The 15715-nt window shown below is 32.6% G+C and overlaps 1 protein-coding gene across 1 annotated transcript in view; it reads right to left on the reverse strand.

Annotated features, from left to right (window-relative positions):
* Nucleotides 1-10025: 10025 nt before the first annotated feature.
* LOC149426148 (carboxylesterase 1C) overlaps nucleotides 10026-15715 on the reverse strand; it is a 53097-nt gene continuing 47407 nt past the window's right edge. The window contains exons 2-3 of the mRNA XM_089639436.1: nucleotides 12504-12613; nucleotides 10026-11527 (exon numbers count right to left, since the gene is read on the reverse strand). Coding sequence (XP_089495562.1) covers nucleotides 10181-11527; nucleotides 12504-12613 — 1457 coding nt within the window. The 3' untranslated portion in view covers nucleotides 10026-10180. The remainder of the gene's footprint in view (nucleotides 11528-12503; nucleotides 12614-15715) is intronic.

A 15715-nucleotide genomic window follows, 5' to 3' on the forward strand; every position in this document is an offset into this window, starting at 1 on the left:
CGATTAGGCATTTCTGCCGGCGCTCCCCTGTGTTTAACTAGCTATGTGGCAGCTCTGATTAAACTTAACCCTGTAAAGGAAAACCTGGGGATTTGTAGACCACATTTAGTAAAAAAATCTTATCCAATTCTTATAATTTTTTTGTACGTCCCGGAGGTCTTGCACGGACGCTCAATAAAGCCCTATGTCAATACAATATTGACAAAATACTTACTTTTTGCGCAGCTTCCAAAGTGTCGGATAAGCTGTCAATATCCACATTTTTTAAAATAATGAAGTTCGTTTTGCAAAATAACTGGCTCATCAATGAATGGAGATGAACAAATTAAGCTCTTAGAACTGAAAGAAATAACCGATCCATAGAGTTAATTAATGCAACCCGATATTTTGATTCCGTTCCAGCTTCGAGAAACAAAATTTGTTATGTTATGACTGTGACTAATGACCACATGAACTTATCAACTCCCTGTTTAGTGTCGAAAGTACATATACATACTGACTACCAAATTTTATCAAAGTAAATATTTAAATTCGAAATTGTCAATTTGCTAGTATTTTTAACATTTTCGTAGCCGTTTGAGCATGTCAATTCATATAGAGATACGCCAGTGTAGCCAGTGTAGCCAGTGTACTTTGATTCTGATTTATTGCGTTATCAACATTGGTCTGGATATCAATCATCGTGACCTCACTTGGGAAATTGATATGAAATCATCGGTAGTTACGCCTATCTAGATTCTAGGCACTGTGAAATCAAACCCATTGAATTAATACTAAAAATAGCAACATTTAAAGTAAATTGTGAGAGAGTGATTGGAGAAGAAAGGTGAGTTTTCAATACACAATAAATCATTTTCATTAAAATATATTACAAAACGACGATAAAATCATATTTAGAGTCACAAAAAGTGTAATAATGTGTTTTAATCCATAAAAAAATGATACATTACGTGTTATAAATATGTCACTAATGCTGACATTAAAAGTTTTTTTAACAAATTGGTTATTTTAGACCCCTGTTTATTTTCTTCCGTATTTAAATATGATAAATTTCTGGGTTAATGTTGGCTTTCATGAATAGGGTTATACGTTGTCATTTTGCAATCCCGCACGTAACTTTATTGTACCAGTCATGATAGCTCGCCAATAAATCCCCCACGAGAAGGCTTGACCGCTCGAAAAATCCTCGCGTGGCAGTTTTTCGCGCATACTTTGGGAATGTCACCGCGAACACGTTTTGGTGATATTTCATACACGTCAAGTTTTAATATAGGCACTAAACTAGGAACGATACTTTACATGTTTCTGTATATAGGTGCGCCTGATTATTATTCCCTTGGCACGTTTACCAATTCAAGCAATTATTTTAACCTAGAGTTTCGTGGAAGCGCCTTTATTTATAAACCGATTAGTTTTTATACCCGGTTTTGCCCGAGTTTCAACAATAATAATAATAATAAGTGGATTGTTTGTATAAGGCTGTTTTTTTGTGGAAAATCAGATCATGGGCGCTGTACATATGTGACTTCCTTTGATATTTCTAATTTTGTACAAACAGATGCAGAAACATGTTTCTCTGGCGCTCGCAGAGGACACAATAATACACACAAAAATACGAGTACGTTGTTTTTTGTACAGGCGAAAAAGTGAAACAACCAATGGCAATGCGCCTGGCATTTTTATTGGTAATGACGTTACAACCTGAAAGTATTATTTTACTTACTCGTATAGCTTTTTTTCTATATTGATCTGTCGGTGATCTGAAAAGTTCCATCGAACCAATCAGATTAAAACCCTCTTTTCAGACACAATAGTAGGAACTCATAGACCTGTACCAAGGCGAAAATCGTCTAAATTAACAACCAACCAACCAATCAATTTGGTGATGAACCGTTGGATCTTTGATCATTAGATACTGTCAAAATTTGCAAAAAATACTATGGAAGTATAAATACGACGTGCCACTAATAACATCAGGATTTCACAAATCAATTCATTTTACATGACGGGATTAACTTATTTTAGTTGTTTCAAGAAAGAAACCTGAGTTTATAATATTATAATGGCACTAAATCCCAAAAAGTCGTTTAAACCATTATTTTCTTAAAACGGTTTATATTCTCTATTAACTTTCAGCACGAAAAGCTTAAAGGGTATGAAATTGCCACAAATTGTCATTTGAAATGTGTAATCTTACTTTTAAAATCTTTTACAATCTTAACGGCATTGAATTTGAACTCTAGAGGTCAAATAAGTGATTCTACCTCTTGGTTGAATCAAGGTTATTTGATTCCACATATTCACCTAAGAAATTTAAACTTTTATTATTCTCGAACAGATTTTTAAACGAAGGTTAGCATCATTAATCATTTTTTTCAATGCGAAATTAGTTACAACACATTTTATGTAACACAGATTTGAGTTTTCATGATATTCATATTTTTTCGTAATTCCGTAATTAATAGAAGTGGCCAGTGACAGGAAGTGACATTCCTACATTTGGACATATGTAATAAAATGTATGTTTCATTTTATTTTATCCAGTTCTGCTTTAGAGAATAGGTAATTTAAAATAAAATAAAATAAATTTGTAGTTGAGAAAACACCATTGAATTACATGCATTCGCAGGTTTTTTTTATTTTTTATAGTGAATACCTCACAAGAGTCCCAACTGCTCCCGTCTGGAGCCAGTGAGACTATGGCATCCCCAATTGGGGATGTTGTGAGGCTGAAGGTAAGTGGGGAAGGGAAAGAGGAAGGTGGGGAAGTACCTGGCTATTCAGATCTAGTCACTAAACACGGCTAAAGCCATTTGGAGCAACCTTTCAATTCTGAATGGTGGTCTTACACCAGGGTGATACTGGTAGTATCTTCCACTCTGGAACGTGCCGAAAATATGCTATATATTATTTTAATTAATTAATTGTGAAATATCACAAATTAATCAAATAAAATTTATTTGCGCACGCCGGGTTCGAACCCGCGACCTTCGGAATGGCAGTCCAATGCGTTACCACTGGACTATGCCGGCCGTCAGGTAGACGAAATAAGTAATAATTAGCTTTCAACAGAATGAAATAAAGTCCAGAAAGAACCACGGTCAGAGCTGGAAATGACACAAATTATCAATAGTTTTTCTCACCGGTGTGTATTTTCGCGTATTTATTAAATTGCGTGATTTTTTATCCGTTTTTTTAATAACTTTGAACAGCATTCATCGAATTGGAAAATCCTAAACACGAATGAATTTTATTCTAAAAGAAAACCAACTGAAGTGTTATTATTTTTTTCTAAAACCAAAGGTTTAATTTAATCGTTATGTAACTGGAGCCAACGAATCACTTGTTATATTTATTGAGGTTGGTTAGCTGTAATGTTACGTTTTATAACAGAGTAGTGAACAGGGAATTATTTCATGGTCAAATGTAAATTCCAAGCAATTCGGCAATCTACATAAATATTCCAGCAGTAATAATAATGAATATGAAGTAAGAAAATGGAAAAAGGGTTAGGTGAGATGGATGACATGGCGGAAATTTCATAAACGGATTACCTAACGTTTATTTGGTATGAAATATTATTTATTTTTTAACACTGTTACGTTAGTGTTTTATGGTAAACTTCAATTAAACATCGGCATATATAACCAATGCCTGCCAGCCAGCTTCTATAGAAGAGGAACATTAAAAAATCAATGATTTTGGGTTTTCGGCCGGTCGATATAATTACAAACCATGATAAATCTTGTCAAGGGACAAGATATGTTCAAATAGGTGACCGGATAAATCATCTGAATGATAATTCATCACATCTTTAAAAAGTTTTATAAAGTCATGGAAAGTGATGAAACCAAAACATTATTAACTGGGTTAAGAAGGTAAGGTTAAAAAAAATTTCATCATTTCAAATGACTTTATATCACTTTTTAAAAGTACGTTGAATTGTCACTGTGTTGAGTTATCATGGAACCGTTCAAATAATATCAGTTCTGTCAAGATTTCGGAAATTCAATTAGGTAAAATGGTTTAAATTATAAACACAAATATTAAAAATAACACTTCGTTTCAACTGATTTAATACAAGAAACAGCTATCAGAGAAATGGAAATCCATGCACAAAATTTGTTGCACGGTTCTTAGTTTGTTTTATTTAATGTTTACATTTTCAGACTGAAACGGAACCTTCTGGAAAATATCACATCATACTAACAAGATCAAACATGGCGTCATTACATGGGAAATATAGAACTTTCTGTAAAGAATCTTCTATATTTCTGGTGTAAACCTTAAACCGCCTTTACTCTTATTTTGTCTTTGATGAGCGATTGTTCTTTGTAACTATTAAATAACTTTACTTAAAAATATGTCATAAAAGTATTCATATTGGTAGGATATTTTGGTAGCTAGCTGGCTACATAATTGGTAACTCGTCTGCTGGAAAATCCATGATAGCAACAAAAGTCTACTCTTAACGGCGCGTGAATTTATTTGGCGCTATTTTGACGCTCGGCCATTCACACGAGGGCTATGCGCTTTTGGAATACGTACGTTAAAGTAACGATGCTGAATATTTCACCCCTCTCTGAATATGGTTCAAGCGTTACACATACATTACGCATGCCATAAATAAGAACTATCCCCAACTCCACCTTTTCTCGACTCACCGGCACTAACCCTACTTTCATGACCGTAGAATTAATTTGCATACTTACTTCAGTATTATATTCATCGTTTTTAACTGTTACATCACTTATTTTTATAACTGTTAAGTGCTCTATATGCGATGAAAATGTAGTTAGCGAATTTCTTAAAATTAGAATTATTAAAAAAATGTTTCATTCGTCAATGTGTATAATTTTTTTTTCAATTTATCAATTTCCAAATTTTGAACATTTGCAAAATTAGTTTTAATTTAGTACAAAGCAATGTTCTACTGATAATATTTTTATGAATTAATATTTTTACTATTTCTCAATCAGTGTCATTATAATTGATGATTATCCGCTGTAGAAAGAAATCCCTCCAAAACGGTTTTCATTTATTTTTAACCCCTCAGGTTAAACCCCAAAAAAACTATGTCATCAAGTATTTTCGCTTGACATTCAATTTACAAGATTTGGTGTTTGTAAACTTTTCCCAAAATAAATATGATTTTTGAAAGCAGATCAAAGATTCTTTCCGATTTTGTTACGAACGAACGAACATATTCAAATAAAAATATTACTTTTTTTAACTAAAATTTCTAAAGTTTTTAAATTCGCTTATCGTTTTTTTCTTGTAAGCTTTATTTATACGAAACTTGAAAACACACTAAGTAAGAGAAACTTATAAATAGAATATTTGTCACTTATATTTTTTTTCGTTTCTAGTGAAAATAATTATTTACAACACTGGCCAACCTTTGCTTGGCGGTATTCTGTTTTATAAAACTATTTCAAATAATGCGAGAGATTGTCTATTTTGTAAACTTTTAAATATAAAGAAAAATATTAGTGTTCTCTCTTTCTAAATTTGCTTATATTACATGTCTGGCCAAAATAGAAAAGGAGATCGAACGAATTTTATGAGACCATGTTTTTCGGTGACAGATATAATAGCCCTACGCGACACGAGTGGTTAATCAATCACGATAATTTTGTCCTATTTTCCCAATGTATAGTACTTAATCACACTCTTATTACGAATAACAGGCTGTAGATATAAGGCAAGGCTAATTGGCCCCTCCCATAAATATGTTAAGTTTCTTTTGCCCTAACTTACGAAATATATTCAAAGCAGAATGTAAAAAGTTAAGTTTTTGATTCCTTGCATTACATGTTAGGTTAGGTTTGGTTAAGTTTATAGTTCCTTGAATTACATGTTAGGTATTTCGCTTGAAAAAAACATTATCAAAAAATGGGGAAAAATCGAATGAAAGACGTAAAAAAAATATTTATGGTGTAAGCTAAAATATATTGGAATACCTACAAAGCTTGCTGTAAATAAAAATTCCATTTGGCATAAGACTCCAGACTAAACGATTAACACGCACGATTTCCATTGCATGTGCTTACTTCATGATTTGTTACAATATTATTCGATATCAGGTCATTAACTTTTTAAACAGGTCATTTGCTTTTAAAAGAGGTCACATGTTACAAAGTTAATTATAAAATTTCCATGTGACACGTGACACATTTCGATTTGTTTTATTATTTGTTTTACATTATTTTTTTTATGGTAAAAAATAGAATATTAACATAAAAACACAAATAAATAACAAATAATAAATACCGACCTTCCGATAACGGTGTACAACAATACTATGTTTCAGTATAAAAATCAACCCGTTAGCAAAATTATGTTTTTTAATAAAACACATCTATTTTTTATTAAATGATGTATTTAGAAATATATATTTTTGTTTTTTTGAGGATTGAACCTTCTTCCCCAGGGACTGGAAAAAACCACACTGACAACTGAGCCAAATCCCGAATGGTGACCCGACATTTATTTTGTATATTAACTGCTGAAATATTATCATTTCAGAGAAATGTGTAATGTATGCGTGTGTATGCGTGATTCCCATTGACAGAATGCATTGTCATCGACAAAGAGTCTATCTGACGAGTTTCAGGTCGATCGAATGTCGGGAAATGGATGTAAAGTTTTGGAGCTATCGTAAAATAATTTGGAATCTTACCACTAGAGTAGATGAGGTATATTATTTAGAGTTAACACATTCGCACAAGAGGTCGGCAGAAGGTTTGTCCTTTGAAAAGAAATTGGTTGATAATCTGGCGTGTAAATAGCACAGACCATCAGGGAATATTCTAAATCCCTATGAAAAAAAAATTGATTGATCAATGAATTCACTCTGCAGGGAGAAAATAACTTAAACCAGCCACCAAAATACATATGAACAGAAAAGACTCACCAGAGAATCCCACTTGCAATAAGTTTTGCTCCTTGATCTTCAATCAGCACCAAATATATTTGAGTTCGCACTAGGAGATTATAATGTCACCAGCTCTCAAGAGAGTAAAATTATTAATGAAGAATAAGCACATTGTAATAATACGTACTGCCGTGATTTGTGACATTTATTGTCAAAAAAATATTTCAAACATTTTAGTCTTCAATAGACCTCTTTTGACAAATAATACAAACTGGATGAATCCAACTGATCAATGCAAAAGGTGACTGTAATTCGTTATCACACCTGCAGAGCAAAATCCATCCAAAAATGACCAGAGTTGTCTCTTTTGTCCATTATATATATTAAAAATTAATTAATTCATATATTATGTTTATATTTTTTTAAATCAATTCACATTAATTTTAAATTAAATTTTAAATCGACTGCTTCTCCAGGAATAGAGATAGTTTCATGCAGTACTATACTTATCAGTGAGCTAGAGAGGTCAGATTGATTATTGATATTGTTTTAGCTGAAAATATATAATTGAAAGAAGGGTAAATGCAGGTAATTCCATTGATGAAGGAATGAACGCAGTTAGCGCCAACTAAAAATGTCCAAAGCAGTAGCAGTCCACAATGGAGTGCTGGCATCTGCCCTATCATATGGAAAGGATGCATGGAACTGGCAGAGAAAGGGTGAAATTAAACTGAACTCTGTAGAAATGATATCCCTGAGGCGTATGTGTAGTATAACCATGTATGATCGTGTGAGAAATGTTGAGAAATGTTGAGATCCGCAAAGAGTGCAAAGCTGATGTATGCGTAATTAGTAAGATTAAGAAAGGGACGCTGGCATGTAGGGCAAAGGAGCGAAGAAAGGAGTTTAAGGAGAACATATGACGTAAATGTGAATGGTAGCAGAAGTCGGGGATGCCCGAGGAAAACATGGCACGATCCAGTGAATCATATACTTGATTCGGGCCATGTCATGAGTCAGAATAATAGAAAAGTATGTATGAGACGATGTATGAATGTGAATGAGGCAAGGAGTTTGTAGTAAGACCGAGTTGTTTGGCGGCCCGTCCTCTCAAAGACTATTCCTCTGGGAAACGGCGTGATGGTTAGATAGTTAGTTAGTTAGAAAATATACATTTTAAATAACCAAGTTGAATTTTCCGAGCTAGAGTCGTAAGATTAAAAAATACGACATTATTGATGTTTTTGTCGCTAAAAGTCAACCGCCACTCTTTCGGGATTTTTTGGTAGACGAAGATTGATATTGTGTTTAATGTGGCCAAGAGGGAAAAATTTACACGATTATTAATTATTTTGAAAATAAATTGACATTGAAATCGACGTTCAGTTAATGTTTTGAATGCAAAATATTCTAGGCCTTTCTTATAATCGGTAATCAGTGTGGAAAATCCGGTTCAATTGGATAATGTCAGAGTTTTATTTTTTTTTGGGATTACATAAGGACAATACAGAACACAATACAATAATGACCTGTGTCTACTTTGTGAACGTGAACAGCCTCCACCGCGAAGGCCAGGACAGTGGGACAATACAACAATTCTACCGTAGTTTAAAAGCGGAACGCTGTCAAAATGGATACACGCGAAATATTATCTTTCTATATTCTTTTAATAGACAGCTTGCCCATCTTTCTTTGGGGCAGTATCTTGGTTTATTGTTCTGTCGTCCAAACTACTGTTCACCCAAGAACAGTGAGTCCGGAGCTGGAACAAAACAGTATTTTACTGTCTTCGTGTGATTGCTGCATTAAGGAAGGAACAAGCACAGGACAGCATACCTACGTTTGATTTATACATACCTACCATGTACCATAAGGTGGTTTTTCACAAAAACCTCGATATACGAATTGTCCGATTATTATTAATATGCCATTGAATTTTTAAATGCCACTTTATTAATGTTAGGTTAACCGTGATAGCTGCGCATTTTATCTATTAATTTATTTTATTGATACATGATTTAGAGAGTACATGTGGTTTTTTGTGATATTTCACCCTCCATGCTAGGGATGACCCTGTGTTATGGCGGGTGAATTAAATTAAATTATTTTGATACTGACTTTAACCTAAAATGGCTACCGGAGACATAAAATTATATAATACTGTTTTCTGACTAAATCCAATCGCAGAGGATTTCTCTTAATACACGAAGAAAACATTGTATTGCTAATTAGTAAGAATTTCATCAAATTATAAGTAATCCGGTTAAACACGGGATTGCTGCCCGTTTCCTGATAAACTTTGTAAAGTAAATTATTAATACCTATATCGGAACATGTGTTCATACACCTGCAATGGCCTTCATAATATATAATGACGAAATGTGTAGATATTAGGATTTTTACGAAAACGTGTTCCGACATAGTGATGGTATATTCTTATTTTACTAAAAGTTCATCAGGAAAATCCGTTTTTATCTGGATTACCTATAATTTGAAAATTAGGTAAATATAAGAATACTTACTTAATATTTTGACAATACTTATTTTTCTCCGTTTATTATAGAAGAAATAAAAAATAAAATACTAATTTTCTACAGTATTATTTTTTGAATTTTGAAAAGCTCTGAATTTGAAATAATGGTTTTTCTTTTGTTTAGGACGGGTTTCTTCACAGAATTTGAACATTCATAAAATTTCAATGTTGAGTTGTGACCAATAATAATATAATGACAGAACTTGAATAGAACCTGAAAATCAACTTAGAAATATGATGAATTGATCAAATTCTACGAAACAACCAATCTTTAATGTTAAAATGGTAATTTTTTTAAAAACAGTAGGTAATTTGCCGATTTCAGAACATACTTACAACAACGCAATATGTAATCAAAAAAAAGTATAAATATAAAATAATAAATTGGATTGAAAAATAATAACATTGCTTCCACCACTTTATTTTAAGTTGAAGCCAGAAGGTTCGGATACAACGGTGAATTTTTACAAAATATATATGAATATCGTCGAAACTTATAGGGATCTGAATTTTCTGTAAACGAAAATTGTGCATTCAGAGACATAGTTTTTTATCACCAATAAAGAAAGGTAGATTTAATATTTTAATTTATTAAATAAGTCATATGATCTAGTGTAACAATGATAAAATATTTATATGTGTATCTAATATATGATAACGAAGACACTTCTAAGGCATTTTATGGTTTCCGTAACTATTTTTATCCATTAAGTTATTCGAAAATAGAACTAGTTTTTTTTAAAAACAAATCTGAAACATTTATCGTGAACTTATGAATTTTTAACAAAGAAAATCAATGAAAATGCAATAAGAAGTATTTCTATCGTGTGTCTGTAATAAGGCTTCGTAATTCCAGATCCTGCGTTGTTAGTTTCATTGCAACACAATGTAGAAAGGTCCATTACTTTGGGGAAGTAATCATTCCAAAACTCAAAAGACTTATAATTCATGTTGCCCGAGCCACTCATGTTGAAACTCCTGTCTATGATGAGGAACCCCGGGTTATCAGGCATGAACTGTTCCCAAGTAATATATACACCAGAATTGGTGGGGTGAGAATAAATTGCAAAGTTAGCCCACATCCTCATTATGATGTCAGATATTCTTTTATCTGAATCATCCCACATATTCAATTCCAGAGGCGAGGCGAGATATGGAAGCCCGAGGACAAAAACCAGGTCAAAATTGTGAGCAACACTTATCCAATTGGGGATACCTTCGTTGACAGCCGTAGATAAGGGTTTCAGATCAAATCTGTAAGCAAATGTGGCAGCAAACTTACTCATGTGTTTAGCCATCATGTATATAGGGGCTCCATAATTCTTGTCGACGTAATAATCGAGGAAAAGTTTTCTTAAAACAGTCTCATTTTTTGTCGGTGGAATTGGATCGTAAAAGAATGAAACAGTTTCAAAGACGTGCTGTTGATTTGTAAAACATGTATCATTATTGTTTTCAACGGCCAAGTCTGATAATACTATATCGTTGATCATCGTGTCGTACTCAGATTTTGTTATACCTGCATCTTCGACATCTTCTTTGTTCAAAAGTAAAACATCCTCCATGTCTGTGAATCCAACCAATATGGGCACCTGCTCAAACAGTCCTCTTTCAAAAAGCTTGACTGGATAGTCAGGAATAAAGGCTTTACTTGAATTACTCAAACCAGCGTCAATAATTGGACCCCAGTCTGTCAATGGTTCTCCTTGTTCTAGCATAATCTGTGAATTCACATTTCTTAGGCAAGATATAAGCGCTGCAGTCGGTTTTCTGAAACAACCGAAAGCTTCTGCAACTCTATTCACAGTTTTAGCATATTTATAAGGAAGGACCACGGTGTTTGGTGCAAGAACGCTTCCACTCATAGCGATTACCTTCTGGAACGTTTTGACCGACCACTCTTGGGATATAAGATGAAGACCGGCGCTGACCGCTCCCGAACCTTGTCCTAAAATGCAAACGTTATCCTTGTTTCCTCCAAAAGTTTCTGCGTTGTTTCTAACCCACTCCAGAGCGCCTGACTGGTCCATGAGGCCGAAATTCCCCGGAGCCTCCCCATCCATGGTGGTGAAGAAACCAAATATGTTGAGCCGGTAAGCAATAGTCACCACGATGACCTGAAAAAATCATAGCACGATTAATTTCCCCGCTTTGGAAAGGTCTTCGATTGCAACACGAACCACGGCCAGCTTTCTGCCTTATCAGATGCAGGCTGGCCGCAAGTAAAGGGGCTGCGAGTGGTCATTGCCTATTTCCTAGAAACTAAAAAACTGATTTATTCAATGGATTTGAGTTGAAGTTAACCAGGTTTATGCAATAAAGCAACGGAACATTGCATGAGAAAAATAATAAACACACTTATCATCAGTAACGCCTAGTTTACTTTACTAACGACGTTACAAAAGCAAGTAGTTAACTTAATATTGTTTTTTTAAATTACTCGAATAGTATATAATTTTTTGTTCAGATTAAACTGTAATCACAAATGAAATAACATAAGAGTTAGCATTGCAAGAAAAATTAGGTCATGCATAGCATAAATACGAATGCAAGTCGTCAAAGTGTCATTGTGATTACGTTAAAAGCTTTGAGACAAATTTGTTTATAATGTGGAGAATTTCCACGCGACATTTAAGCTGGCTTCTATCGATCATAATTTTAAAAGCATTTCCAACATACTAGCGCAGTTTAAAATGCCCGGATAAATCATAAAATTATTAGGAATAGTTTTATAACTTTGCATAACTACTCCAGTGCTCGCGTCAATAACTGGAATATGAGTTGGCGTTTGAGTTTCTTTTGAAATTTCTCGCTTTCATTAAAAAAATCATGTCTCTGAATTTTAAGACGGAGATATATAAACTGATTATATTGCTATATAGCAAATGAATTCACTAATATTTTACCGTTCATCTTTTATTTGTAAAATTTATGAAAAAATTATTAAAAAATAGTAAATGCGTGAATTCTGCGAGTCAAAAATGGCATATTATCGCGTGCGGTCACTCAAGTGGTTTTGCAAGCCCGGCATAATATGCCTAAAATCACTCGAGTGGATAAAAAATTCAAATAAAACCTTTGTTAATGGTTTACCTTTTGTTTTGAAACTAGCTGAAAGGGGTTGATATCGTAAGGGCTCCCTCGTAAGAAGTCTCCTGAATGAATCCATACTATTGAAGCAAAACCTCCTGCAGGGGCTGGACCTATAAATAAAAAGGTTGAATAATTAGACAATAAAGTATATATTTTATTTTTAATAAGGTAGACACAGCAAATGGTTGTTAATCGTGACTCTTAATATAGTTTGACCTGCAAAAAGCTTAAATCATAAGCAGGTAGGTATTGACTATTTTCCATCAAGTCTTTCAGGACTATTTTCACAATTTTAATAGGCTTATGCGAATTTTAGTTTGTTTTTAAATTTAAGTTCTTTAGATCTATTAATTACTCTTGAATTGTCATTACTAATTAAAATTAACCCTTCAGGCCTCGAAAGGACATTAATAAAAGGACAAATATCATATTCCATAACAGTCTCTAAATATTTAAAAACCCGAAGGGTTATGTAAGTAAGATTGAGTTATTTAATATGTACATATACATTTATTATTAATTTAATAAACCAGTTTAAATAAGTAGGACAGATGAAAATAAAATAACTGTTTGGAAGTCGTCCGCGTGGCGAAACGGTAATCGACTTAAAAGTGCTAAAAATATCCGTTTTGCTTCTATGGCATTGAATTATTTTAACCTTGCTCGTATTGTAGGGCAGCGATTGGCATTTGAGCAAATTATAAGGGTGGGTTTTATCTGCCTGGAAAGCTGCCACAGTCGAATATTTTCCTTCGTGGTCCGCTGATTTATCGAGGTTAAGTGATAATATACCAATGGGTTCGAAGCTCACATTAGGGGAGGTATTTATTTACGCTTGCCTTATGTGAGAATTGCGAGCCACCGAGCAGGTTGGGTACCTGTAACATCACGCAAGATAATCATTATTATACGTTATAAGTACTTATTGTTCACTTGAAACTATTGTTTTTTTTTATAATCTATCAAATCCTAAGCTTTCTGGTCCGCTTTTATATTATCTAAATTTAATGGTCACGAGCAAGATGAGATATTCATTAATTTGATCAATTCCAAACACGTGTGATTTAAGATTTCTACGGCTAAACGTAATATTGTCATTGATTTTTTGATTATTTTTCGCCAACTTTTTGGACAACGGTAAAGTGTCCATTGTTAGTCTGTTGGGCAGTCCATGTCCAGGGCTTGCCCTTTACAGTTGCAAATGGAGCGGTCTGCTCCGGGTGCCGATTTGCCAAGGCGCCAAGGAACTAAGTATGAAAATACTTAATGCAGCACACTTTAAATTTTTATTAGCATAAGGCGCCGCTGTGCTCAGGGACGTCCCTGCTGATGTCAGTTGGCAGATGTTACATATTATTATGATAAAACCACAGGCTAGAGGATTTTATCTATCTATTTAACCTTTGCGGAAATTCGGTTTATGTTGCTTACAATCGTTCATTAGAACCGAAAAAATAACACAAATATAATTAACCTATTTTGTTCATTTTTTCAATTATTATCGTGAAAGGTGTTATTTAATTTGAACTCTTCAAAATAAGATCATTGACAGAGCGTGTTTCAAAACCCTTATATGAATATGGCGCCAAAGACAGTTGTTAATAGACAATAGGTGTATAATGGTTTAATTTGGGTCAATTCAATTACAATTGTTTAATTTCACTGACCTCCATCACTGCACGAATGTTTTAAAAAAGTCAATCGACATTAAAGAATTGATCTTCTTAAAAATAACTGAGTATTTTATTTTATTTTTTTATTTATTTATTTTTATTTAGGAAGCAAACAGTCGTACAGTAAAAATTATAACAATAAACATTCATATGTTCTAGACCAATTAAGTTCCATTGAGTTAAATGTTGATTTTGTATTTTTTACCTGCACAACATATTAAATGACAAAAAAATAAACATAATAAAGAAATACATAAAATTAAAAACAAATAGTAAAAAATACAACTTTTCGCATAGCTATACTATTCACTACGGGTGATAATAATGTAATTTTCACAACAACAAAAAAATACGAATAAAATAAAAGTATTTTAATTTATTAATTTATTAAGCTGAATTTTATATGATATCAAGTTATGGTTGAAAATGTCTACATCTCTAGAGGCAATGTGAGTTTCACAGATACGTACTATTACAGAGTTTTGCGCGTATTTGGATTTACAATGTGGTATTCTAAATAAATCGTTCGATCTGGTGTTTTGCTTGGGGCAACGAAATGCAATCCTTTCTAACAGATATGATGAATCAACAAGGCAGTTCACGATTTTGTGTAAGAATAATGCATATGAGTATCTATCTATAAATGAGTATCTATATATAATGAATCTTATCTCGTAAATCATTATAATTTTTGTACATAATTAGTATAATCAGTCCATTATTTTATCAGGGGACTTCGGATAATATACATTTTTGAATATAATCAAAAATGAGAAAATACTACGCTAGTTGTTTTTATATTCCCAATAACATATTTGATAACGAAAATTTTGAAAATTTGGTTTATTCGTATCTTTTCAATTGTCATTATTTGTGCCTACAAGTTTTTTTGCATTTTTACAAGCAATTTTGCACAAAGTTAAACATACTACAATTACTACATAACTCATAAAACCTCATATGGTTACATAAAAAAATCAATACTTGGTTACCTAACAAAAAACGGACTTTCCTCAATAAGTTACTAGCAATCTCATCGTAATTGATAACTCTCACAAAAATCTAAACTTTCTATACCCTACTCTTAATGGTTTCATTTTCTTACTTTTTAATACGGATCATATAATATTTTGTTTTTCATCAATTTTTAGATTCTAACTAAATTATTTTTATATATTTTGACTTAACATATATTTTATTTCAACGATTATGACGTTATATGATATATTTGTTCTCATTGATTTCTGCGAAATTTTGACTTTGTGATTATATTTTCAATTTTTATATTATATGCTTATTAACTTAAAACCATTTGTAATAACCACTTACATGCTATGGTATTTTTATTCTGCATACATATTTCTTTATATACTTCTGACCCTTATGTACTTAATTTATTGATTAATTTTTTTTTTTAATTTTGACTTTTTTTTTCTATTTTTACGAATAAGACATTATTTGTAAAAATTACATTGAAGTTTTTAAAGTAAATTTAACGTTTTATTCAAGTGCTGTTATTATTTCAGTTTTGTGAAACAG

This window comes from Hesperophylax consimilis, chromosome 1, assembly GCF_061612785.1.
Source record: "Hesperophylax consimilis isolate HC1 chromosome 1, BYU_Hcon_1.0, whole genome shotgun sequence".
NCBI lineage: Eukaryota > Metazoa > Arthropoda > Insecta > Trichoptera > Limnephilidae > Hesperophylax > Hesperophylax consimilis.